Below are 24,510 nucleotides of genomic sequence, written 5' to 3' on the forward strand. Positions count from 1 at the left end.
TAGGCGTTGTAGTGGGCGCCTATAGTCCCAGCTACGCAGGAGGCTGAGGCAAGAAAATCGCCTAAGCCCAGGAGTTGGAGGTTGCTGTGAGCTGTGTGACACCACAGCGCTCTACTGAGGGCAATAAAGTGAGACTGTCTCTACAAAAAAAAAATCCTCTGCTCCCTGCCTCCCAGAATTGTTGATCATGTTTAATGATCAGCTCTCCAGATGGGAGTGAGGGGAGGCAGAGCAAAATTGCTGGTGAGATGGGCAGTGTGGGCCCCTCCAAACCTCCAGGAAGCGCTCTCTGACCTCTCAGGCTGGGTTAGGTCCAGTTATGCATAGGCTGCCTGGGTGGCTGTCACAGACACTCCACTCAGACCATCCCTCCTCCACTAGGCAGTTTCAGGCCCTGCCCCATCCTGGCCCCCTCACGACCAGCCTCCCATTGCTGGGATGGGCAGCACTTGCTGAATGGCTGAGACTATACCCAGCATGTGAATGAGCTCGACATCTTCATTCTCAGGCCTTCCTTAGCTTAGCTTGTAGATAGGGAAACCGAGACACTCAAATGCATACAAAACCTGCCCTGGGTTCCACAGCCAGGGCTGCCCTTAGCATCCAAAGGCACACAGATCACCACCCTGGCCCTTTCAACCCCAAGGTAAGGGCGGGGGATGAAACCCCTTCCTCCACAACACACACAAAGGAAGCCTCAACACTTAAGAAAAAAACACAAATACTTTATTCCCTTGGTGGTTTCTGTACAATAATACCATGCTGCACAGAGCTGAGTCCTGTCCACACTGGGCATAGCCTGCCTCTCGGGATATGGGCCCACTTCCCCAGGATGCAGAGCCTGGAACCCTCTTCTGCCCCAAATGGTCAGCTCTGTGTCCACAATCAGGCCCTCTGTGCCCACACAGGGACCCCAGGCACTGAAGAGACTGCTTAGGAGACATCATTTACTGGGGAATGGGAGAACTGACCTTTGGCTTGTGGCCTGTGCTGTGCAAGCCCAGGGAAGGACTAGCCCATGCTGCTCTCTGTGGGACCCTCTGCATGCACCTTGGGATCTCTGACTAGCAGGGATGGGCCAGAGACCCAGGCAGCCATAAGGCAGCCCATGTCCTGACCATTTTCCAGATGGACAGCCAGAGGCCAGAAGGTGAAAGGATGTCCCCTTGCCACAGCTGTATCACAATTTAACTGCAAAGACCTCCCTCCACTGGCCTGTGCACACTCCCCTCCCAGCCCAGGGGCCCCAGCAGACCCAATGGCTTCCTGGTCTACCCTCCAATAGGACCAGCAGCTGGCCATACCACATGTAGTAGTGCACATGGAAAAGCTATGGTGCACCAGCAGAGCAACCAGTTCTGTGACACCAGAAGGCACTCCAAGCTGCCCTCTGTCCCTAACAGAGATCAGGGAGGTGGCCAAGAAGTCTCCCTGGAGCTCAGCCAGGTGGAGGGTACAAGAGTCAGCAGGCCCCTGGACAGCCACTGGTGGCTCATCACAGACCCATGGGAGCCAGCTTGCAGGACAGGCGCACAGAGGTGGTAGCCAGGATGCCAGGGCTGGCAGAGGTATCCCAAGTAACATTTCCAGGCATAGTGCTGACTGGGCCATGCACGGTGCTAGGCTCAGCGTAAGATTCATCATCTCTGACCTTCCAGACTATATGATGGGGGCATCAGGGTCCCCATTTCATACATGAGAGGGCACTGAGGCCAGTGGAGTGAAATTCGTTGTCAAGGTCACCCAGCTGATGAGCAAAATTCAACCCAGGCCCACTGCATTTGAGCTGAGCTATTAGCCTATGACAAGTTTCTGAAAAGTGGCCCCCAGGGGAAGCAGGGTGGTGATCACAGGCTAGAGGGCTGGGCCAGGGTGGGCCCTGAAGGGGCAGCCGCAGTGGCAGGCATAGCCTCGCCCTCAGGCCGGGCCTCTTCGCCCCGCGCATATGTGAGCACCACGGTGACGGTGGCAAAGGTGGCAGCGTTGACCGGGAAGGCACGCAGTAGCGTGGACGCCAGCCCCCGCGTAAAGACGCGCCAGCCTTCTGCCTGGTAGCTCTGGCGCATGCAGTCAACTATGCCGCGGTAGCACGGGGCGCCTCGTAGCCCGTCAGCCTGCAGCCGCGACTTAACCACATCCACAGGGTAGGTGGAGAGCCAGGATGCAATGCCCGCCGTGCCACCTGCCAGCAGCAGCTTGGGTACCAGCAGGCGGTCACCTGGCTCGCAGCCCAGCGAGCGCGTCAGCACATCATAGGCTAGGAAATAGACGCCAAAGCTAGGCGTTTCGCGCAGCAGCGTGGCCACCATGCCCCGGTTGACTCCACGCAGGCCCTCGCGCTGGTAGGTCTGCACCAGGCAGTCCAGGGAGCCCCGGTAGGCGCGCGCTGGGCCCGCATCCTGCAGTTGCAGCCGCGTCTTGGCCAGTTCCATCGGACAGCAGATGACGCACTGGATGGCACCTGCAGCTGCACCTGCCAGGAACTGGTTCAATGGGGAGTCGTGGCCCAGGGCCCGCAGGGTGTTGCCCTGCACACCGAACACGAGTGCATTGATGAAGGTGAGCCCCATGAGAGGCGAGCCCAGGCCCTTATACAGGCCCAGCACCTGTGGGAACAGAGGTGTGTCAGGGCCACCAAAGTGCCCAACCCACATCCCAAGCCCTCATTGCAGGTGGCAGCAGTCATAGCCCACTCCAGATGCTCATGAGGACCAAGCAGAATTTTATCAGGACCCATGTCCTGATATCTTCTTTTCTAGCTCTCTGACCTGGAGTGGGCTGTTCCCCACCCCTCCACACCAAGTGCACCCAGGCCACTTACGCTCTCCTGCTTGATGATGGACTGGAAGCAGTGCAGAGTGCCTCGGTACTGAGGCTTGTCCATGCTCTGCACCTGAAGCCGCACCTGGAAGGAGAGTGCTCCATGAAAAGTGGGCAGGCCAGGGCCAGGGCACCCAGCTCCCCTGGTTGGCACTCAGAATTGCCCTGAGGGTCTCTTGAGGAGGCCCAAGGCAGGATGCATGAGGCTTTCAGTGGTTTGGAATTCCAGGGTGGGGCATGGCCAGGTGTTACTGTCTCCTCAGGGAAGGGTTTATGTGGGCAGACAGCTACAAGGACAGCCAGCTAGAGATAAGGCGGGGGGTCCCCAAGGTCTCAGACAGGTAAAGGTTAAGCCTCTTGGCTGCACCATGTACTGACGGTAGACATGAACTACCTCCCGAGACCAATCCATCATACAGGATTGACACTTGTCATCCTGCTGAATGACTATGTCTCAAACCACAGCCGATTCCACAGTAGTTCCTGACCTAATATCCACCATATAACTGTCCTTGTCAGGGGCTGGCATTGAGGCAACAGGTATTAAAAGCAATAAGCCTTGGCTCCATGGAGCTCTTCCCTGGTTTCTGCCAGTTGCCTTTTAGAAAAACAATGGCTACGACTTAATAGAGTAACAAGAGAATAGCTGACAGCCTAGTAGGGGCCCATGTCAGTGGCTCTGGGGCCAGGACACTGGTCAGGCTCAGCTGCCTCAGAGCCCAGTAGCCCAGAACCTCTTATGTATCAAAGGGCTCTTTGTTGCCTGAGAGCTTATCTCTGCTCCTGATAGGCAGCCTCCACAGAGCAGACTGGGAAGGACATTTCCTAAACGTGGAATCCATGTCACGGGGTGGCAGTAAAGTAGGTCAGGTCACCTCAGGAGCTGGCTCCCCAGATCTGACTCAGGGAAGACCATAATACAGCCAAGGTGACAAATGAGTGCCCTCTGTGCCCAGCAGCAAGGGAGTGGGGAGGGTTCCACAGTCATTATCTCTAGGGATCAGCATCACAGGTCACAGTGGATGGGTGTGTTGCCTCCATTTCCAAGATGGGAAGACTAAGGCTCAGAGTGTTTTACAATGTAGCCAAGGCTGGCTTCTCCAGGGACCTGTGCTGCTGGGTTGGTCAGGCTGAGTGTGGAGTGGAAATGCTAGAAGGGGAAAGTCCTCGTAGGGGAGTAGCCGACTTCAGCCTGAATTCTGGAACCTTTTCTAGTTCTCTCCACCAAAATAGATGGATCTTCCATTGGTGAATGAACTTAAAAAATGTTTTGTTACCAAAAAAAGTAAGTAGCATCCCTGCTCCTAAGGACCTCAGCAGCTGATAGCCACTGCAGTGGGCAGCCAGTGCACCCTGCAATGATTCACCCACAGAACCCCTCTTGCTGGGGAGTAGGCTGACTTCAGAGAAAAGCAAAACTGCTTGCTGAACTTCAACAACATATTAACATCATGAGCTCTGGCTCAGGTTAAGTTTTTGTGATGTGAGGTTTTTAAACTTTGCCTTCAATGTTCTGGGGTCTCTGGCAGGACATTTCTGTTCCTCCTGCATTCCCAAAACTGGCACTAAGAGCACTGTGTTTGCAGAACTAACGTGAGGTAGAGCTGTCCCTTCTTTTTAGATTTTCAGTGCCACTTGGGCAGTATCTGTAAGTCTATGCAGGTCACAGACAGTATTGAATGCCCAGGCCCCACTGACTCAGGGCAACTCTGCTTCTTCCACCAAAATGGGCAGAGGCCTCTCCCCACTTTGTTTCTGACCTTTGGGGAACAAGGTCTGGGGAGTCAACTGTGGCCCAATGGCCCAAGTTTTGCGGTATCTAGAGCTGAGGTTCCTAATATTTGGGGGGGGTGACAGGATCTTCATTGGAGATTGATGGAAATAGAGGCTCCCAGGGAAGTGGTCATCTGCACACAAGCCCAAGAGGCTCCCAGCTCCCCACAGGGCTGGGATACCCTCAATATGAAGACCCCTGATTCAGAGGGGTCTGATTTTTCTTGACCAGCCCCTCAAGCCCCCACCCTGAGACCTATGCTGGGCCCATACTCGTCTCATGCCCTCCCTGTCCCTTGCCAGTCACAAAGGGAACACTGGGGTTGGGGGCAGGTGTGTAGTGAGGTGGGGTCCAGGCCCAGGGTCTGGTTCAGCAAGGAGGGATGGAGAAGAGGTTCACCTGGTCTGTACTTACTAGCGCTCTCCAGGGTGAGGCTTACGCTCATCTACAACAAAGTTACACTTTTGCTACTGATGGAGACAGCCCCTAGCTCAGAAAGTAAAGGCAGTTAAAGCAACACAAAATTTCAACATCACATCCAGGCACGGAGCCCCGGAGGCCAGCCCCCCAACCCTGCCCCTCCCCTGCCCTGGGATGGCTGGCCACCACTTCTTGGCTGGTCAAGATGAAAGCTCACCCTTCTAAATGAAAGCAACTTGTCCCTGACTGTTGTGTCCAGTTAAGCAGGATAGCATAGACTGGCATAGACTCAGGTGGCCCCCTGATATATTCCAGGGTCAATTAAGTTTAAGCCAGGCAAAAGGGACCCATGGTGTTAGAAGTTCAGGCTGTTGGACAGTAAAAGCCCTGAGAGAGGGGAGGGAAGAGCTGCTAGGGGGGGACTTCTAGGGGGGTGGCCTTGTGCTGCTTCTCTTGGGTGGTGGCTCCCAAGGGTGTGTTTCTGGTGATGTACAGACTTTACACCAAGGATGTCTGTCTGTGCTTTTCTACATGTGTTAAATGTCAACTAAAAACAAATTTAAAAACAACTATACCTGTAGTCCCATCTACTTGGGAGGCTGAGGCAAGAGAATCACCTAAGCCCAGGAGTTGGAGGTTGCTGTAAGCTGTGATGCCACCGCACTCTACCAAGGGCAATAAAGTGAAATTCTGTCTCTACAAAAAAAACAACTATGGGGTGGTGCCTGTGGCTTAGTGGGTAGGGCGCCGGCCCCATATACCAAGAGTGGCAGGTTCAAACCTGGCCCTAGCCAAACTACAACAAAAGAATAGCCAGGCATTATGGCAGGCGCCTGTAGTCCCAGCTGCCCAGGAAGCTGAAGCAAGAGAATCACCTAAGCCCAAGAGCTGGAGGTTGCTGTGAGCTGTGACACCACATCACTCTACTGAGGGCAACAAAATGAGACTCTTGTCTCTAAAAAAAATAAAATAAATAAAATAAAATAAAAACAACTATAGCAGAATCAGGCATTGTGGCACATGCCTGCAGTCACTTGGGAGACTGAGGTGGGAGGGTTCCTTGAGCTCAGGAGTTTGAGGCTGCAGTGAGCTATGATGACTCCACTCACTGCACTCAAGGCTTGGGTGACAGGGCAACACTGTGTCTCAAAAAAAATAAGCAAACAACAAAACAAGAAAATCAATCCCACTTTCGCCAATAGCAAAAAATATACATAGGTGGTCTGTGCACATTTCTGTTTATCAGCAGAAGTCATTTATAAGGGTTGGGGAAAAGACCTATGAAAAACTGGATATTTTCCTTTTACTTTATATATCTCTGTTATGGCTAAAATTTTTTTTACAACCTACATCATTTTTGTAATAGACCCCCAAAATGTGAATATACCTGATGATTAAAACATCTTTTTAAAATATTACAGGGCAAGCACAGTGCCCATAGTTCAGTGGTTAGGGCACCGGCCACATACACTGGGGTTGGCAGGTTTGGACCTGCTAAAACAACAATTACAACTACAACAACAACAACAAAACAATAGCCAGGCATTGTGGTGGGTGTCTATAGTCCCAGCTACTTGGGAGGCTGAAGCAAGAGAATTGCTTAAACCCAAAAGTTGGAGGTTGCTGTGAGCTGTGACACCACACACTCTACCAAGGGCAACATAGTAAGACTCTGTCTCCAAAAAAATAAAAATAAAAAATTACAGGGCAGGCTGGGCATGGTGGCTCATGCCTGTAATCCTAGCACTCTGGAAGGCCGAGGCAGGTGGATTGCTTGAGCTCAGGAGTTCAAGACCAGCCTGAGCAAGAGCAAGACCTCATCTCTACTAAATACAGAAAAACAAATCAGGCATGGTGGCAGGTGCCTGTAGTCTCAGTTTATCAGGAGGCTGAGGCAGTAGGATCCTTTGAACCCAGGGGCCTGGCTTATTGCTGTGAGCTAGGCTGACCCTGCTACAGCAGTGTAGCTGGGCAACAGAGTATCTGTCTAAAAAAAAAAAAAATCACATGGCCTGGGGAGTAGCTAGGTAAGGAAAGGTAGGATTCTGAGGGCAATGTGCAAACTATAAACACGGATTTATTTAGGAGAAGGAAAAAATTGGCTTTTTCTCCTCCCTACATTTCCCAATTTTCTTTTAATGAGAATGTTTAACTTCTGTAATGGAAACCAGTAAGAGCTGCAAGGCCATCGGTAATATTGCTGCATGGGAAGGCAGTGGAAGGGAAGGCACTCATGACAAGCAGCACCTGGAACTGGAAGGGCAAAGAGTTGATTACCAGGGGCAAGTTTTCTCCCCTTTCGTAACAAACAGCTTGGCTTTAAAGGCAGGTTTGCCCAGATGTGATGATGGTGGGCCAGAGCGGCCAAAAAAAAAAAAAAAAAAGTCACAAACTGATCTTCTCAAAGACTACTCCCCCCAGATGCCAGCAAAGTAGGGACTGGGAGACAAAAGCCAGTGAGGTGAGGTGAGGTTCCTGCACCTGAATATCTGTAAAGGTTCTAGTCAAATGCTCAGCAGTTCACATGGACATGGAGGCACCAGGACAAAGGGAAAAAGTGCTCTCCACCTGACCGGGACTGCGTGAGGGTCCAACAGGGAGCCTACAGAAAGTCTGGCTAGGCCTGGCCAGTTCATAATTCAGAGAAACCTGGCCTCCAAGAAGCCAGGCATAAGAAGGGAATCTGAGCACTTCTTGGCTGGAGACAGCTGCAAGAGGCATTCATAGCACGTGACCAGAGATAAAAACACAGTGTAACATGGAGATTGCCAGGCTGTCCTGGGCTACTCCAGCCTGTGGGTAGGTGTCAGGGGCGACCTGTCTGAACAGAGTGTGGGCATAGAGGGCAGGCTACATGGACAGGCTCTGCCAGGGCATTACTCTCCGCAGGCCTGCATAGGGAACTCAGGGGTCACTGCCTGCCAAGAAAACCTGGCCCTTCAGCCTCCTCCCCAAATCTGCATGTAGAACTAGCATTTCACTCAACACAAATTATACTGTTGAACACTGGGCACCATCAGGAATCATGAAAACCTCTCCCAACCCCTCTTTTTGCAGATGAGAACATGTGAGCCCAGAGATACAGTGACTGGCCCAAGGTCATCTGTCAAACCAGTTGGCAGAGGGACCTACACCTGCCAGACCCCAAATAACAAGTTTTCTTTGCCAACAAACACCTGGGCTCACTGAAAAAAAGAGGCAGAAAGTCTACTTCAGATCCAGCCTTTGGCTTTGTCCTCCCTCCACCAGGAAAAGGTGCCAAGTTCAGTGTTTATAGTAAGTACAGGTCTGGCCTCTTGCCTGCTCAGGGAAACAGTATGGAAGGGTCCTGAGTTGGCTAGTTTAACAACATAAAACCCTAAGCAAGAACTTACTTGGGAATTTCCAACCAGAGGACATGGATTTCCTTGGTTTGCATTCTGTAGCATCTGAGACCTGGAACTCTAATTTACCATGGCTGACAGAGTCCCTGGCCCAGGGCCTGAGGTCCCAGGGTGTGGCCTACCCTCCAGGGCCCTTCCTTAAGACTCTGGCCATGGAAACCTCACAGGTGCACATCGGCACTTGGGAAACAACTGCTCAGTTTTCTTAACAGTGATAGTCACCCCTCTCTGAAGATCATGTTAATGGGAAATATTGACAAGTTTGGATTTTTCTGTTTTTCTGTATTTTTTCTCTGAACTCTTCTTTTGTCAAAAAAGCCATCTGGGGAAGTTCTGCATCAGAACAGTGTGGGTGTCCTTGCTCTGCGTGGGAGGAAATGTGCCCTAAACTCCCTGGTCTCAGCCAGCCAATTCCAAGCATGGAGTTGGCCATGAACCAAACATGATTCACCCCTAGCTGGGAGATATAAGGACACATACAGGAGGAAGGTTCAGTTTGGTCCTGTGAAAAGGCAGCTGCCTGCTTGAGCTGCTAGAACTCTCCTTCTACCTTTATTCTGAAACCCAAGGAAAGACTTTGAATGTCTTCCTGATGTTGTAACTTGAAAGGGGCCTCTAGCCACCTCTAACCCTATGATCTCTCCCAAGGGTTGAGAAGAAAATAGTGAGGACAGACTCACCTTGACAGTGTCAAACGGGTGTCCCACAAGCACTCCTGCCACACCTGGAAGAGGAAAGGGGAATATGTAACCCTATGCCTTAGAAACCTGCAGTGTAGGGTGCTGGGGTAGGATGGGGTTTGGGAAAGGAGGATTAGGCAAGCACCTGCTGGGCACCAGGCACATCCAATGAGCTTCTGTAATCCTCACATCCAGTGATGTGTGTGTATGAGGGACATCCCAAGGTCAAGCCAGCAACTGTCCTACTTAAAGCTGGTGTCCTATCCCTTAGCTGCTGCTGATTTCTGACCACAAGTTATCCCCTAGGGCAGGGGTCCTCAAACGTTTTAAACGGGGGCAGTTCACTGTCCCTCAGACTGTTTGGAGGGCCAGACTGCGGGCCCCGGGACGAGTCAGCTGCTAAGCGGGACAGGCAGCGGTGGCAAAAACACCTCGAGGGCCAGATAAATGTCCTCAGCAGACTGCATGTGGCCTGCGGGCTGTAGTTTGAGGACACCTGCCCTAGGGGGTTGCACACACTATTTCTGGGATGTCAAGTTGCTTCAAACACCTTCTAGTAGAGGCAGGAGGCTCCAGAAATATTGGACTTTAGTGGTCATACCCTCACCCAAACATGAATTTTCCCTCTGCCACTTATCAGCCAGGTGAGCCCCCAGTAACTCTGCTCCCTCCTCCAGGAGACATGAAGTTTTGTTTTTGGTGTTTTTTTTTGGGGGGGGGGTGCAGTTTTTGGCCAGGGCTAGGTTTGAAGCTGGGTTTGAGCCCGCGGCCTCCGGCATATGGGGCCAGGGTCCTACTCCTTTGAGCCACAGGTGCTGCCCGACATGGAGATTTTTGTTTTGAGACAGAGTTTCACCATGTCACCCTTGGTAAAGTGCCATGGCATCACAGCTCACAGCAACCTCCAACTCTTGGGCTTAAGCGATTCTCTTGCCTCAGCCTCCTAAGTGACTGCAAGTACCCACCACAACACCGGCTTTTTGGCTGTAGTTGTCATATCTGGCAGGCCTGGGCTGGACTCGAACGCACCAGCTACGGTGTATGTGGCTGGTGCTCTAGCCACTGAGCTATAGGCGCCGAGCCAACCATGGAGATTTAAATGGGATAATGGCCAGGTACTGATGCATTAGCTGACACCTCCACTCTGCTCCCTTTTCCCTCACTACCACCTCCCCGTATAGGAGCCAGGGAGACATCTTGTGACTTCACATTCATGCAGGCCCTGCCCTAAATCCAGACCCATCAAAGGACAGAGCTTACCCACCCTCCAAAAAATGGCTTACAAACACTTCTCAGAGTCCTGCATGCTGTGTAGGGTATAAACATGTCTGGAGTACAGCAGGCTTATTATTCATTTCATGGAAGGAGAAAACGGAGACTCAGTGAGGTCAAATAACTAACACTGACTCCCAGACTTCCCTCCCTGGAGTTTCACAAGTACTTCTGTTAGAGTTCTCCTCTAATTGCTAGTGGTGTTTCTATATAATAAAAACAGCACACATCTGTTGAGTAACAAACAGTAACAGTACAACCTGCTGGTTACTGTTCTTAGTTTTATATACATGCTAACTCTTCCATTTATGGACCTGGTAAAGGACTCTTTACCCAGTTTACAGATAAGCAAAGCAAGGCACAGAGAAGTAATATGCTCATGTCACACAGCTAGAAATAGTTGGAGCAAGGATTTAAACCTAGACCTTCTGGCCCCGGCACCTTCCTCCTCAACCACTCACCTCCCTTCTTCCATGCTAGACTCACGTATCATGTTAGTGTATACCTAAAGATTAATGGGAGTTACCATGCATCTTCTTCTTCTTCTTTTTCTTTTTTGTTGAGACAGAGCCTCAAGCTGGTCCCCTGGGTAGAATGCCATGGCATCACAGCTCACAGCAACCTCCAACTCCTGGGCTCAAGCGAGTCTCCTGCCTCCACTTCCCAAGTAGCTGGGCCTGCCACAACGCCCGGCTATTTTTTGGTTGCAGCCGTCATTGTTGTTTTTGGCAGGCCCGGGCTGGATTCGAATCCGCCACCTTGGGTGTATGTGGCTGGTGCCTTAGCCACTTGAGCCACAGGCGCCAGCCACATACACCTAAGGTGGCGGGTTCAAATCCAGCCCGGGCCTGCCAAACCACAATGACGGCTGCAACCAAAAAGTAGCCGGGCGTTGTGGTGGGCGCCTGTGGTCCCAGCTACTTGGGAGGCGGAGGCAGGAGACTCGCTTGAGCCCAGGAGTTGGAGGTTGCTGTGAGCTGAGATGCCACGGCACTCTACCCAGGGCTTGAGCCTCCTGTCTCAAAAAAAAAACAAAAAAAACAAATTATACTTCTAATCCTTATGTCCTATTCATCCTGTTTAATGCATTGGACCTCAAAATCCACTTTGATATTAACTTTGCTGATCCCCGGCTTGGTGCCAGTGGCTCAAGCAGCTAAGGTGCCAGCCACATACATCAGAGTTGGCAGGTTTGAATCCAGCCTGGGCCTGTGAAAACAATGATAACTACAACAAAAATACTTGGGAGGCTGAGGCAAGAGAATTGCTTAAGCCCAGGAGTTGGAGGTTGCTGTGAGCTGTGATGCCAGAGCACTCTACCCAGGGCAACAGCTTGAGGCTCTGTCTCAAAAAAAAAAAAAACTTTGTTGATCCCTGCTTTCTTTCTAGTTATATATGCCTGTTATAGTTTTATCCAAATCTTTTTTTTTTTTTTTTTTTGAGACATAGACTCACTTTGTTGCCCTCGGTAGAGTGCCATAGCCTCATAGCTCATAGCAACCTCTAACTCTTGGGCTCAGGGGATCCTCTTGCCTCAGCCTCCTGAGTAGCTTGGACTACAGGTGCCCACTGCTGCAATGCCCAGCTGTTTTTAGAGATGAGGTCTCACTTTGGCTCAGGCTGGTCTCAAACTTGTGAGTTCAGCCAATCCACCTGCCTTGGCCTTCCAGAGTGCTGGGATTACAGGCATGAGCCACTGTGCCTGGCTCATCTTTTTTTTCTTTTTCTTATTTTCCACCATATAGTTTTGTCCATCTCTTAATTTTGAACTTTTTATAATATTTTGTTTTCTTTTGCTGTTTATTTATTTTTTGAGACACAGTCTCTGTCACCCAAGCTAGAGTGCCATGGCATTAGCCTAGCTCACAGCAACATCAAAGTCCTGGGTTCAAATGATCCTCCTGCCTCAGCCTCCAAAGTAGCTGCGCCTGCAGGTGCCAGCCATAATGCCTGGCTAAATTTTCCTATTTTTAGTAAAGATGGGGTCTCACTCTTGCTCAAACAGATCTTAAACTCTTGAGCTCAAGCAACCCAATCACCTTGGCCTCCCATAGTACTAGGATTACAGGAATGAGCTACCACACTCCGCCAAGGTTTTGTTTTCTAACCCAGTCTGAAGCAGTCTCAAATTTTGCTAAAATAACTGAGGGGTCTGACATTATGCCATCTTATTCTATGTGAATGATTTATACTACTACTTTTCCTCACATTTTTGATAGTTTGGGCAAATTATTTTTGTCCCCTTTTCTGATTGTTAAATTTGTGTTCAGCAAAGGGTTACTTCTTTGTTTTTTTTTTTTTTTTTTTGAGACAGGAGCCTCCAGCTGTCCCCCTGGGTAGAGTGCTGTGACATCACAACTCACAGCAACCTCCAACTCCTGGGCTCAAGCGAGTCTCCCGCCTCAGCCTCCTGAGTAGCTGGGACCACAGGCGCCTGCCATAACGCCTGGCGATTTTTTGGTTGCAGCCATCATTGTAGTTTGGCGGGCCCAGGCTGGATTCAAATCCATCACCTTGGGTGTATGTGGCTGGCACCTTAGCCACTTGAGCCACAGGCACCGAGCCTACTTCTTGTTTCTAACACTTCATTATAAAGAAATTGGGTAAGCACCAGCCAGCCCCAACAACCAGCCCTGATGACTCCCTGCCCTTCTGCCCCACCTCACCCCCCAAAGTTGCCATTCTTCCCACCTTCCACTGACATTTGCCTATGAACTTTATAAGATTCAGCGTTGACAACTATTTCCTCTCCTCTCATTTTGGGGTCTCTGATTATTTATTTTGTTGGAGCTTTCTTATTTCCCTTAGATGTAACACATGGGAAAATATCCTCTAAATTCTTCCTTATCTGCAAAATACTTCTTTTCTTTTTTTGAGACAGAGTCTTTGTCACCCTTGGTAGAGTGCCGTAGCATCACAGCTCACAGCAACCTCAAACTTCTGGGCTTAAGTGATTCTCTTGCCTGAGCCTCTCGAGTAGCTGGTACTATAGGTACCCACCACAACACCCAGCTATTTTTAGAGACAAGGTCTCAATTTGGCTCAGGCTGGTCTCAAACCTGTGAGCTCAGGCAATCTACCCACCTCTGCCTCCCAAGTGCTTGTATTACAGGCGTGAGCCACCCCTCCTGGCCAAAATACATTTCTTAATATTGTAAGGGAACAACATTAATGCTTTGGTGAAGATCCCTGGGCTAGGCCAGGAAAAGTCTACTGGAGTTTTCTGGCTTCCAATGCTGCAGATGAGAAATCTGCTGCCAGTGTTTTTAATTCTCCCTTGTCAATAACTTATTTATTCTGTTAGGAAGCTTCTGAGTTTTCTTTTTCTTTTTTTTCTTTTGGAGACAAAATTTCACTATGTCGCCATTGGTTGAAAGCCGTGGCATCACAGCTCACAGCAACCTCAAACGCTTGGGCTTAAGCGATTCCCTTGCCTCAGCATTCCAAGTAGCTGGGACTACAGGTGCCCACCATAACACCCAGCTATTTTTTTTTTTAAGAGACAGAGTCTCACTTTTATCACCCTCAGTAGAGTGCCGTAGCATCACAGCTCACAGCAACCTCTAGCTCTTGGGCTTAGGTGTTTCTCTTGCCTCAGCCTCCCAAGTAGTTGGGACTACAGGCACCTGCCACAATGCCAGGCTATTTTTTTTGTTGCAGTTTGGCCAGGGCTGGGTTTGAAACCACCACCCTCAGTATATGGGGCCAGGGCCCTACTCACTGAGCCACAGGCGCCGCACAACACCTGGCTATTTTTTTGTTGTAGTTGTCATTGCTACTGGGCCAGGCCTGGGCCAGGTTCGAACCTGTCAGCCCCCAGTGTATGTGGCCGGTGCCTTAACTACTGACCTGTGGGTGTACGCCAGCCTCTGAGATTTTTTTTTTTTTTGAGACGGAGCCTCAAGCTATCCCCCTGGGTAGAGTGCCATGGCATCACAGATCACAGCAACCTCCAACTCCTGGGCTCAAGCGAGTCTCCTGCCTCAGCCTCCCAAGCAGCTGGGACTACAGGCGCCCGTCACAATGCCTGGCCATTTTTTGGTTGCAGCCATTATTGTTTGGCAGGCCCGGGCTGGGGATTCAAACCTGCCACCTTAGGTGTATGTGGCTGGTGCCTAAGCCGCTTGAGCCACAGGCGCCGAGCCAGCCTCTGAGATTTTATCTGGATTTCAGGAATGTCACCAGGAGGTGCCAAGGGTGTGCCTTTTTCTTTAAAGTAACCCTGCCTGCAACACCCCTACTAACCCCTTCACTCTGCAGACTCACATCCTCTGTTGATCAAAGAAAATTTCCACTGTTAAATATTCATCATATTCATCGTTTTCAGACGTGCTTCCCCTCCTCCTTTCAGAACTCCTAACATTCACAGGTGGATGAGAAGACATCCACTGAGCCTATCTTTCTCTTCATGACTTCCATCTGTTTTTTGGTCTCTGGGACGCACTCTGTTTCTTCCCTTTGAGAGGCATCTTCTTTTTTTACTTTATGTTTTGAATTTTCTTTTTCTTTCCTTTCTTTTTTTTTGGAGACGGAGTCTCACTATGCCCTCGGTAGAGTGCCATGGTGTCACAGCTCAAACTGAAACTCAAACTCTTGAGCTTGAGCGATTCTCTTGCCTCAGCCTCCCAAGTAGTTAGGAGTACAGGCTAGCGTTTGCCACAATGCCCGGCTATTTTTTTGTTGCAATTGTCATTGTTGTTTAGCTGGCGGGGGCCAGGTTCAAACCCACCAGCCTCAGTGAATGTGGTTGGCGCCGTAACCATTGTGTCACAGGTGCCAAGACTGTTTTGAATTTTCTAAATTCGAAAATCCTAGTTCTAGCTGGGCACAGTATCTCATGCCTGTAATCCCAGCACTCTGGGAGGCCAAGGCAGGTCAATTGCCTGAGCTGAGCTCACAGATTCAGGACTAGGCTGAGGAAGAGCAAGACACCATCTCTAAAAATAGCTGGGCATTGTGGCAGGTGCCTGTAGTCCCAGCTACTCAAGAGTTTGAGGTTGCTGTGAGCTATGATGCCAGAGCACTCTTCTGAGGGTAACAAAGGGAGACTCTGTTTCAAAAAAAAAAAAAAAAGAAGAAGAAGAAGAAAATCCTAATTCTAGAACCTCTTTTCTTAGGCTGTATGTGGATTTCTTGGGTTTTAGAAACCTGACGCTTGCCCAGGGTGTGCTGCCTGGCCTTCTTTCTCCCTCCAGCTGGGCCTCCCTCTTGAATCCCATGTGCCCTGCAGCCAGGTATAATTGTGGGGATCCCTTCCTGTGGGTGATGCCTCTGGCCTTAGACTTGCCCAGGCGCCAGCACCAACTTTCAGAAGAGGAGAAAAGCTCCTTGCCCCACATGCTTCTCTTGGGAGGCCCCAGTCAAAGACTCCAAGACTCACGTTCTCACTTTCTTTTCCTTTTTGGGGGGGGACCATCTCACTATGTCACCCTCAGTACAGTGCCATGGCATCACAGCTCACAGCAACCTCCAACTCTTAGGCTTAAGCAATTCTCTTGTCTCAGCCTTCCAAGTAGCTGGGATTACAGGTGCCTGCCACAACACCCACCTTTTTTTTGTTGCAGTTGATTAGCTGGCCCTGGCCAGGTTCGAACCCACCACCCCCAGTGTATGTGGCTGGTGCCATAACCACTGTGCTATGGGCAACGAACCACATTCTCACTTTCTTCCACTTTTTCTGTGCTCCTTGAGGGGCTTCAGCCCCCTCAGCTAGAAGATGCCCAACCCATAGGAACAGAGTAGGCTACAGGGCCTGCCCACATGGAACCTCCAGGCCCGCAAAGCCTTCTTAAACCTCAGTCACCTTGAGAGCCAGGAAACCCTGCCTCACCTCTCCCTGAGAAGACACTGAGGCCTAACTGATACAGACAGAATCAGACCCTGTCTCCCAACTCACAAGCCACTGCCTTACATAAGCTGGACTCTCAGGGACAAGTCCTGCCCTATGATCCTTCATGCTGGAGGGGAACCACTGTCCCTGGTACCTGGGCAACAGAGGTAGTGGAATGAGGCAACGGAATAGCAGCTCCATCCTCCCCACACAGGGGCTGGCCCCAGTTAAACTTTTCTCTGTGCCTCTTCCTGTCTATGCCCACAGCTGGGTCCATGAGTTGAGGGAGGCATTCCAACCCTTCCACCTTGCAGGGCTGCAGGGATGTTGGCAATCAAAATGTCTGCCCCACCTTCCAAGAGAAGGTTGTACACCTGACCCACACTAGACTAGTCTGGGCGATGGTCCATCTCCTTCTCAGGAATCTAAATCAAAACCCATCTAGAAGCACTACCATCAACACACCCTAAGCCTCCAGGCTGGGAGGGGCCCAAACAAGAAGGAACCAGGCAGGAAACTATGGCAGCTAGGTCCTAGGGGTTAAGAGGCCCTCTAGATGGGCCGTCCACACCAACCAGTCCATGCTAGGGGGCGGAGCTTGGGACACAATCAGAAGATCACTGTCTCTCCAGCATCCTGGAGCCTGGGAGATAGGGATGACTACTGTAGCTCCTCACTCTGTTGGAAGAATACAAAATTCCTCTACCTCCCAGGGCCTAGGTCTAGGTTTCAGTCTCTCCTTGGTCAGATGAGACCTGGTGTAGGTCCCAGGTGCCTCTATCTTTTTTTTTTTTTTTTTTTGTAGTTTCTGGCCGGGGCCAGGTTTGAACCCACCACCTCTGGTATATGGGGCCACCGCCCTACTCCTCTGAGCCACAGGCGCTGCCCATGGTGCTTTTATCTTTATTCAGGCCTACCCTTACAGAGCCTGGGAGGCAGGCAGGCACCGTTTGTTGGGGCTTGCAGGAGGAGCAAGGCCTGGGGAGTAGTTTATGCCTAAGCACTGCATAGCAGCCAGCTCAGTAGGGTGCTGGCCCCAGGCCAGGTCCGCAGCTAGGGGCATAAACGCGACCTTCCCCAGGGGAGCCCATGAGGATGAACAGAAAGGCTTTTCAGGTAGGGGTGTCTTGGTGAGCCAGAGTTCAGAGGAAAGACAGCCCACGTGTCTGGGAACCAACCAGGTGAAGTCTCTATGCAGGCCTGGCGTTAGGAGTATTCCTCCCCCAAGCCCCAGTGTCCTTGGAACACTGGCACTAACTTCTGGGAAGAAAAAAATCCACGTTCCCCAGGAGGTTGGAAAGAGGCATTGACCCGCGGACGGCCTCCTACCCCCACTAGCTGGGTCTGGGAAGAGGGTCTGGGGACCCGAGGTGCCTGTCCATCTAGCAGAGAGGAGGGGTGAGGACCGCGAGAGAGAAATTTGCAGAGGCCACGCCCCCTCCAGCCTCCTCCGTCACCCAGCTTTAGAGAGAAATTCCCCCACCGCTCTGCAGCAAACTCTGGGTTTTCTCCCTCTCCTGCAGCTTCCAGAGGCCTGATTGAGCAACAGGCTGGGACGTTTTTAAATCACATCACTTCCCTGGACACATTCCCTTCTCAATCAGCCTCGGAGGAGGGAAGCTCCGACTTCACAGGTTTAAATGCTTGAGGCCACTGCTAGTCACTCTCTTCCAGTGCTCTCACCGCTGGCCGGTAGCTGAGGCTTTCTTACAGCTAAACCTGAACAGGTGAAGAGTGGAGAACAAGGACAGGTGCTCGAGAAGCAGAAGCCGCCGACGTTAGAGCTGGGCTGGACAGGACCCTAGGCTAACCAGCCAGCGCTCTCCGCCCGCAGGCTGGGCCCGCCACGTCAACTCATCCCTGAATCCTGAAGACTTAGACCTAGTATCCCAATTAATACCTGTTGAATAAATCAACCCTCAAAACAAAAGAAAAGAAACTAAATGCCAAACAGGGAAGTGCGGGGTCCAGCGCCCACGATCGGGTCACAGAGCCTGGTCTGCACACCCACCCAGGCCCTCCCGGGGCCGGGGCCTGGCCTTGGTGAAGGTGCCTTACATCAGCTCGCCCCTACCGCCCGTGGGGATGCCAGCCACTCACAGAACTGTGGGGAGGAGGTGCCAAGCCAAAGCGTGACTAGGCGCCGCAGTCTGACCAAACAGTGCCCCCCAAGCAGCCTGCCAAGGGTTCGCCCGAATTGCCCCAACCCCACCCAGATGGCTGCAGAGGACCGGGTGTAAACAGCTCCACATTTTACGGCCAGAGGAAGGGATCTTGCTCCGCGTGGGGTGTGGATGGAGATGGGGGAGGGGAGGAGATGAGCCCTCCTCCGGGCGTCGGCTGGTCTCGGGCGAGGAGGGCGCAGGAGACAGCGAGGCATCCTTCAGGCAGTCTCTGACTCCGAAAGCCACAGTGCTGATCCGGGGCACCAAACCTCCTGCCCGCACGTGTCCCAAAGGGCTACAAAGACACCTACCCCGATGGACAGTGTGCTAGGCTCCCCCCTCCCCCCGGGTCTGAAGGCAATTTACGCCCACCAAAGCCGGAAGAGGCAAGAGCATTGTTATCTCCATTTTACAGACCTCAGCCAGAGGGTGAGCCGGTGGGCCGAGAGCAGGTGCGCTGGGCTGGCCACCCATCCCAGACGCCTCGCTCAGGCCCCCTGAGATCTAGAGCCTAGACAGAACCCGTCTTCCTCCTTACCCCCAGCGCATCCAGCCAGGAAGTCGAGCGCCATTGCTGGGTCCCCAGCGAGGCCACCCTCCCTCGTCGTCCTTTTCTTCCTCTGGCCCCTCGCGGGCCTGGAAAACGTCGGGAACCCCCGGGCTTGCAGCGCTGGGACTCGGCCTGACCGCCGCCTTGTGGCGCAGAGCCCGGGGTGGCCTGGGTTAGGGAGACTGCCACTCAGCACACGACTCCTCGTCCCGCGCTCGTCGCTCACTAGCTGGCTCGCTAGTCCTCCGGGCCGTGAGCCTGCTGGCCGCCGGCGGTCCCTCACCTCGGGCTGAGTGCCCCGCCCCTCCGACCGGACCGGCTCAGCACCGGCGGGGACAGAGAGCGAAGCCAATGGGTTGGCTAGGCACAGACAACACCCCGGTCTTTGCGCGCAACCGCCGCGCCCCATTGGCTGGGCGTGCCCGGGCGGCAGGGGCGGGGCGGACGTAGCGGGCGGTGTCGGGGGGACGCAGAGGCGCGGCAGACAAAGAGTGTGCTTGGTGCGCCCGCCCGCGCGGCCCCGGCGGGAGAGGGAGTACGGTGTGGTGGGGCAGGTTCGGGCTGGTAGCTAGAGACCTGATTACTGCCTGCACGCGCCCGGAAGCCTCCCGGAGTGCACTATGCAGGGCGCCGCTCGCTCCGGACTGGGCCCGGTAGCCTTAGACCTAGGTTCGGATCCCGACTCTGCCGCAGAAACTCAGGGTCTTCGCCTGTATAATGGGGACAGTGACTGCCGCGATAACCGACGGGAACCGCCTGGACCCTACACGTTCAGCAGTCTCGGACATGACTAGTTGTGAAATTCCTCCGGCGGCAAACGGCCCCCTCAAGGAACCTTCGTCTGTCTCGCCTGTGCGCCCACCTGGGGGTGGCCTCAGGGGCTTCCGATTTCCTGGCTAACTACGCAGGGTTCTGAGGGTCCGAGAATGCCTGGGCGCTTCCGGCGGGGCCAGAGGCTGGATTTAGGGGTGAGGGAACTTTGAAACCAAAAGGGGGGCGCAGGGCGTGGCCAGACCTTCGGGAAACCGCACCTTCCCTTGGACTGCGGAGTCGCTGAAGGTTGTGGATCCAGGGAGGTTCCAGGTCTAGGGCGAGAGCTGCGGGACAGAGCCCGCCAGATCCGGCCGCACGCATCTGCGGGGACTAGGCGCGGTGTGACCAGAGAGGGCGGACATCGGGCCGCGCGTGACTCTGAGAGGGGCCCTCAGGGTGGATCGGCCGGTCCCCGGGCAGGGCGAACCACGCGGAGGGGGGAGAGTGCAAAAAGCCCCGGCGTGTAGAAGTGTTTTTCTCTAGGTCACCTTCGGTGTCCACGCGGCCGCGGGTGGAGAGGTATATGACAGCCGAATCTGGAGTCCCAGACATTCGATGTGACAAGGGATCCCTGTCCCTTGAAAGGGTCTCAGTTTGCAACTACCCCCTCCCCATTTTCCTCGCACTTCTGGAGGTCCAAGGCTTAGGGCTGGGCACTTTTGCCTGCTCAGTGAGAGTCAAATAAAAAGCCTTAGGCCAGGCCCAACTTCCTTCTTCAGGGCCTTGTGGCTTAAGGCTGTACTTACTATGCTACGTTTCCAGGTTCCAGATCACAATTTTTTTTTTTTTTAATAGAGTGTCAGTTTGTAGCCCAGAGTAGAGTGCCATGGCGTCATAGCTCACAGCAACCTCAAACTCTTGGGCTCAAGCAATTCTCCTGCCTCAGCCTCCCAGGAAGGAAGCTGGAACTCCAACTAAGTTGCTGGAACTATAGGCGCCCAGCCTTTTTTTTTTTTTTTTTTTAAAGAGACGAGGTGTCACTCTGGCTCAAGCCGGTCTTGAACCTGTGAGCCCAGGCAGTTCACCTGTCTAGGCCTCCCAGAGTGCTAGGGATTACAGGCGTGAGCCACCTCACCTGACCCTCATACTGTTCTTTTATAATCATGTTACCATTTCTGAAATCATGGTCGGGGTTACAGTGGATATGTATTTCATAGAGCAGTGGTTCTCAACCTGTGGGTCGCACCCACAGGAACTGTATTAAAGGGCACGGCATTAGGAAGGTTGAGAACCGCTGTCATAGAGGGACAGATCTTAAAGGTTATGTGTATTTTGTACAAAGGTTTGTCAACAGTAAAGCCTGGTAATACAGAGGCCAAGGGACTCCAGTGCTCATGTAGGGGTTTCTTTTACTCTTAGACTCTAAATAGACCATTCTTTAAGCAGAGACGCAAACCCTAGGTCTGCTGACTCCTAGTCCAGTGCTTGTGATGGCTGGTGGGCCCTGAACTAGGGGTCTGGAGGCCTGGGTTTGAATGTCACCAGCCTCTCTGACCCAGACAGGTGTTGGGGGTAGAGTGGCCCATGGGCTAGAAAAGCAGTGACCTGTGGGCCCTAGGAGTTGGCTGTGGGGATGCTTAGGTGCCTGGAGGCCTCCTGAGGATGTGGTGATTAAACTGGACAGCCTATATCTGGTCACTTGCCCTTAAGTGCAGGTGTCCCTAGGTTGTCAGAAGGCTGAGGAGATGAATCCTTGTAGCATTCATCCCTGTTTCTGGAGGTTTGGGAGGAAAATCAAGCACATTAATGAGGCAGTAAGCGAGAATGATTATCAGAGGCTTGGCACCTGTAGCTCAGACAGCTAGGGCGCCAGCCACATACACCAGAGCTGGCAGGTTCAAATCCAGCCCAGGCCAAAAAATAGCTGGGCATTGTGGTGGGCACCTGTAGTCCCAGCCACTTGGGAGGCTGAGGCAAGAGACTTGCTTGGGCCCAGGAGATTGAGGTTGCTGTGAGCTGTGATGCTACAGCACTCTACCCAGGGCGATAGTTTAAGACTCTGTCTCAAAAAAAAAAAAAAAAAAAAGACATTCAGAAAAATTGATAAGGAGACAGGACTGACTGGGTTCACTTTGATTTTAAGCAAACACATGTGCCTTTAAGTTAATGTTATGCTTGGGGCAGGTTGCACTGACTATCTGGGGGTCTTTGGGAAAGGGCCTAACAGCCTGGTAAACAGTAGACACTCCTCTCCATAATTGAGTTTTAGAAACCTTGAAAGAAGGCCTGTGTGGGCAGAGCTGCAGGGTTCCAGGTGAGAGCTGAGGGAGGCCGAGTGAAGGCCACAGTGGAGTGGTGGGGGGTAAGGCAAGAAAAGAGTGTGGGTGGGCCTCCATTTGTGTGCTTAGCTTCAGAGCATAACTTGGAGGGGCAGCCAGTGTCCAAGCTGGGGTCTGTTATCAGTAGGTGGGGAACTTTGGAGGGGTGGCTCTGGAGCAGGTCCCCCTGAAGTTGTCTGCCACAGGAGCCTCTGTATGTGAGTGCCTGGGGGCTGTCTCCAGTCAAAAGCACCCTGAGGACAGGTCCAGGTCCCTCTTCATCTTGGTGTGCTTCCAGAGCCTGTTCAGTTGATATCAAGGGAGCAGGGGCTCGGCGCCTATAGCTCAACCAGCTAAGGCGCCAGCCACGTACACCTAAGGTGGCGGGTTCGAATCCCCAGCTCGGACCCGCCAAACAACAATAATGGCTGCAACCAAAAAATAGCTGGGCGTTGTGGCGGGCGCCTGTGGTCCCAGCTACTTGGGAGGCGGAGGCAGGAGACTCGCTTGAGCCCAGGAGTTGGAGGTTGCTGTGAGCTGTAATGCCATGGCACTCTGCCCAGGGGGACAGCTTGAGGCTCTGTCTCAAAAAAAAAAAAAAAAAAAAGGGGGGAGCAGGGTGAGGACAGGCACTGGGAGGGTACAGGTTCTCCCTAAATAGTCCCATATTTCTCTGCTGCTTGAGAATCAGTCACACAGGTGGTACTGGGAACCAGACAGACAAATCCCTGACCTTGGCTGGACACAGTGGGCTCGAGCCTGTAATTGCAGTACTTTGGGAGGCTGAGTTGGGGGGATGGCTTAAGGCTGGGAGTTAGAGGCCAGCCTGGGCAACATAGCAAGACTGCATCTCTACTAAATAAATTAATTAAAAAATAAAAGCAAGTCTGACCTCCAAGGCAGTGCTTCAGTGCTTCAGTGGCAGTCAGAAAGAGATCAGAAAGGAATATAAAGAAGTCTTTGCTGCCAAGTACATGAGTACATGATGCCCACATCTTGGAGCCTACATTATTATGTCAGCAGTTGGGTTCCGTGTCTTTTGTTCTGTTTCATTTCCTGAGGATAAAGTTACAGCACAGAATGTACTTTTTCCGACTTGCTGTGTTCCAAAGTCCTAGACTGCCCCATTCCTGGGGAGCTGCTGCAGAGGGCTCTGTCCAGCCCTGAGGATCCCAAGGAGGGACCAGGGGTCACGCAGTTTATGGAGAAGTGTGTGTTGGAGTTTTTATTTTGTACGGTTTTTATACTTTGGTACACAAGACAGGTTTAGTGTGGGAAAACTAGAAACACCAGCAGGCAAGTTTACTTCTGGCAAGTTCCCCACTCTGGAATAATAAGCTATAGGTGCCCTAAAAGGAATTTTTTGGGCCTGGGGTGGGAAGAGAGGCTGGAGCTTGGGGTACCACAGGGTGAGTTTTGGGTAAGAGACTGAGGCACCAGCTGTATAGACCTTCCAGGGAGTGAGGCTACATAGGAGAATGTACGGGGTGAGGCCTGGGGACAAGTGTAGGTGTTGACACAGGATGGAAGCCACTTGGGAAGCTTGCACGTGTCCTGGGAAAAAATTCAAGGGAATGATTGCATTAATGTACATAGTTATGCTATAAGAAATTAAAAAAAAAAAAAGATTCAAGGGAAGAGTGAGCTGTCATTTGTCTCCTGTCTGGCATGGAATAAAACCCAAGTTTGGGGCAATGGCCTTTGAGGCCTAAGGTGATGTGGCTGTAGCTTCACCCCCTCTGGCTTTCTATACTCTTCCCACCTCAGGACCTTTGCACTGGCTGCTCCCTTTGCCTGGAAGGCTTCCACCCAGCCTTGCATTGATCATCTCTAGAACTCAGGTTCCTGCTCAATTCTCACCCCCTCAGCAGGGGCTTGCGTGGTGCTCTGAATGTCTGTGTGCCCCACTCCCCGACAAGATTCCTAGATTGAAGTCTTAACCCCTAAGGTGATGGCTTTAGGAGGTGACTATGTCATGAGAGAATGTGATTTTCAGCCTTATAAGAGACTCCTGGGATGGCGACGCCTGTGGCTCAGTGGGTAGGGCACCAGCCCCATATACTGAGGGTGGCGGTTCAAACCTGGCCCCAGCCAAACTGCAACAAAAAATAGCCAGGTGTTGTGGTGGGTGCCTGTAGTCCCAGCTACTCGGGAGGCTGAGGCAAAAGAATCGCCTAAGCCCAAGAGTTGTGAGCAATGTGACACCATGGCACTCTACCAAGGGTGATAAAGTAAGACTCTTGTCTCTCCAAAAAAAAAAAGAGAGAGCGACATCCCAGGATGTTCCTGGCCTCTTCCACCCTGTGAGGATAGTAAGAAGACATGGTCTGCCAATGAGAAAGCTGGTCCTTCCCAGACCCTGAGTGTGCTAGCACCTTCATCTTATACTTTCCAACCTCCAGAAGTGTGAGAAATAAATTTCTTTTTATAAGCCACCAAACTGGGCAGCACTTGTGGCTCAAAGGAGTAGGGTGCCAGCCCCATATGCCGGACGTGGCGGGTTCAAACCCAGCCCCGGCCAAAAACTGAAAAAAAAAAAAAAAAA

At 52.1% G+C, this 24,510-nt stretch overlaps 1 protein-coding gene across 2 annotated transcripts; it reads right to left on the reverse strand.

The window, feature by feature from the left end:
- Positions 1 to 737: 737 nt before the first annotated feature.
- Positions 738 to 19,167, reverse strand: SLC25A29 (solute carrier family 25 member 29). Of its 2 annotated transcripts, XM_012803466.2 has the most exons (4): positions 18,883 to 19,167; positions 9,078 to 9,121; positions 2,822 to 2,905; positions 738 to 2,606 (listed from the first exon to the last, which is right to left on the reverse strand). In XM_012803466.2, exons 1-4 carry the CDS (start codon positions 18,914 to 18,916, stop codon positions 1,848 to 1,850), a joined length of 921 nt encoding a protein of 306 aa, XP_012658920.1. In that variant the 5' UTR covers positions 18,917 to 19,167; the 3' UTR covers positions 738 to 1,847. The 2 variants fall into 2 exon arrangements, with proteins under 2 accessions (XP_012658920.1, XP_012658921.1); XM_012803467.2 differs by lacking the exons at positions 9,078 to 9,121; positions 18,883 to 19,167 and adding an exon at positions 5,009 to 5,612.
- Positions 19,168 to 24,510: the final 5,343 nt, after the last annotated feature.

This window comes from Otolemur garnettii, unplaced genomic scaffold (genome assembly GCF_000181295.1).
Source record: "Otolemur garnettii isolate 467f Iridium unplaced genomic scaffold, OtoGar3 scaffold00020, whole genome shotgun sequence".
NCBI lineage: Eukaryota > Metazoa > Chordata > Mammalia > Primates > Galagidae > Otolemur > Otolemur garnettii.

Coding starts and splice junctions, on each gene's coding strand:
- SLC25A29 (XM_012803466.2), bottom strand. CDS start 18,916: ATGGCGCTCGACTTCCTGGCTGGATGCGCTGGGG. Junction 9,122..18,882: donor CCTGGCTGGATGCGCTGGGG/GTAAGGAGGAAG, acceptor TTCCTCTTCCAG/GTGTGGCAGGAGTGCTTGTG. Junction 2,607..2,821: donor CCATCATCAAGCAGGAGAGC/GTAAGTGGCCTG, acceptor CTGTTCCCACAG/GTGCTGGGCCTGTATAAGGG.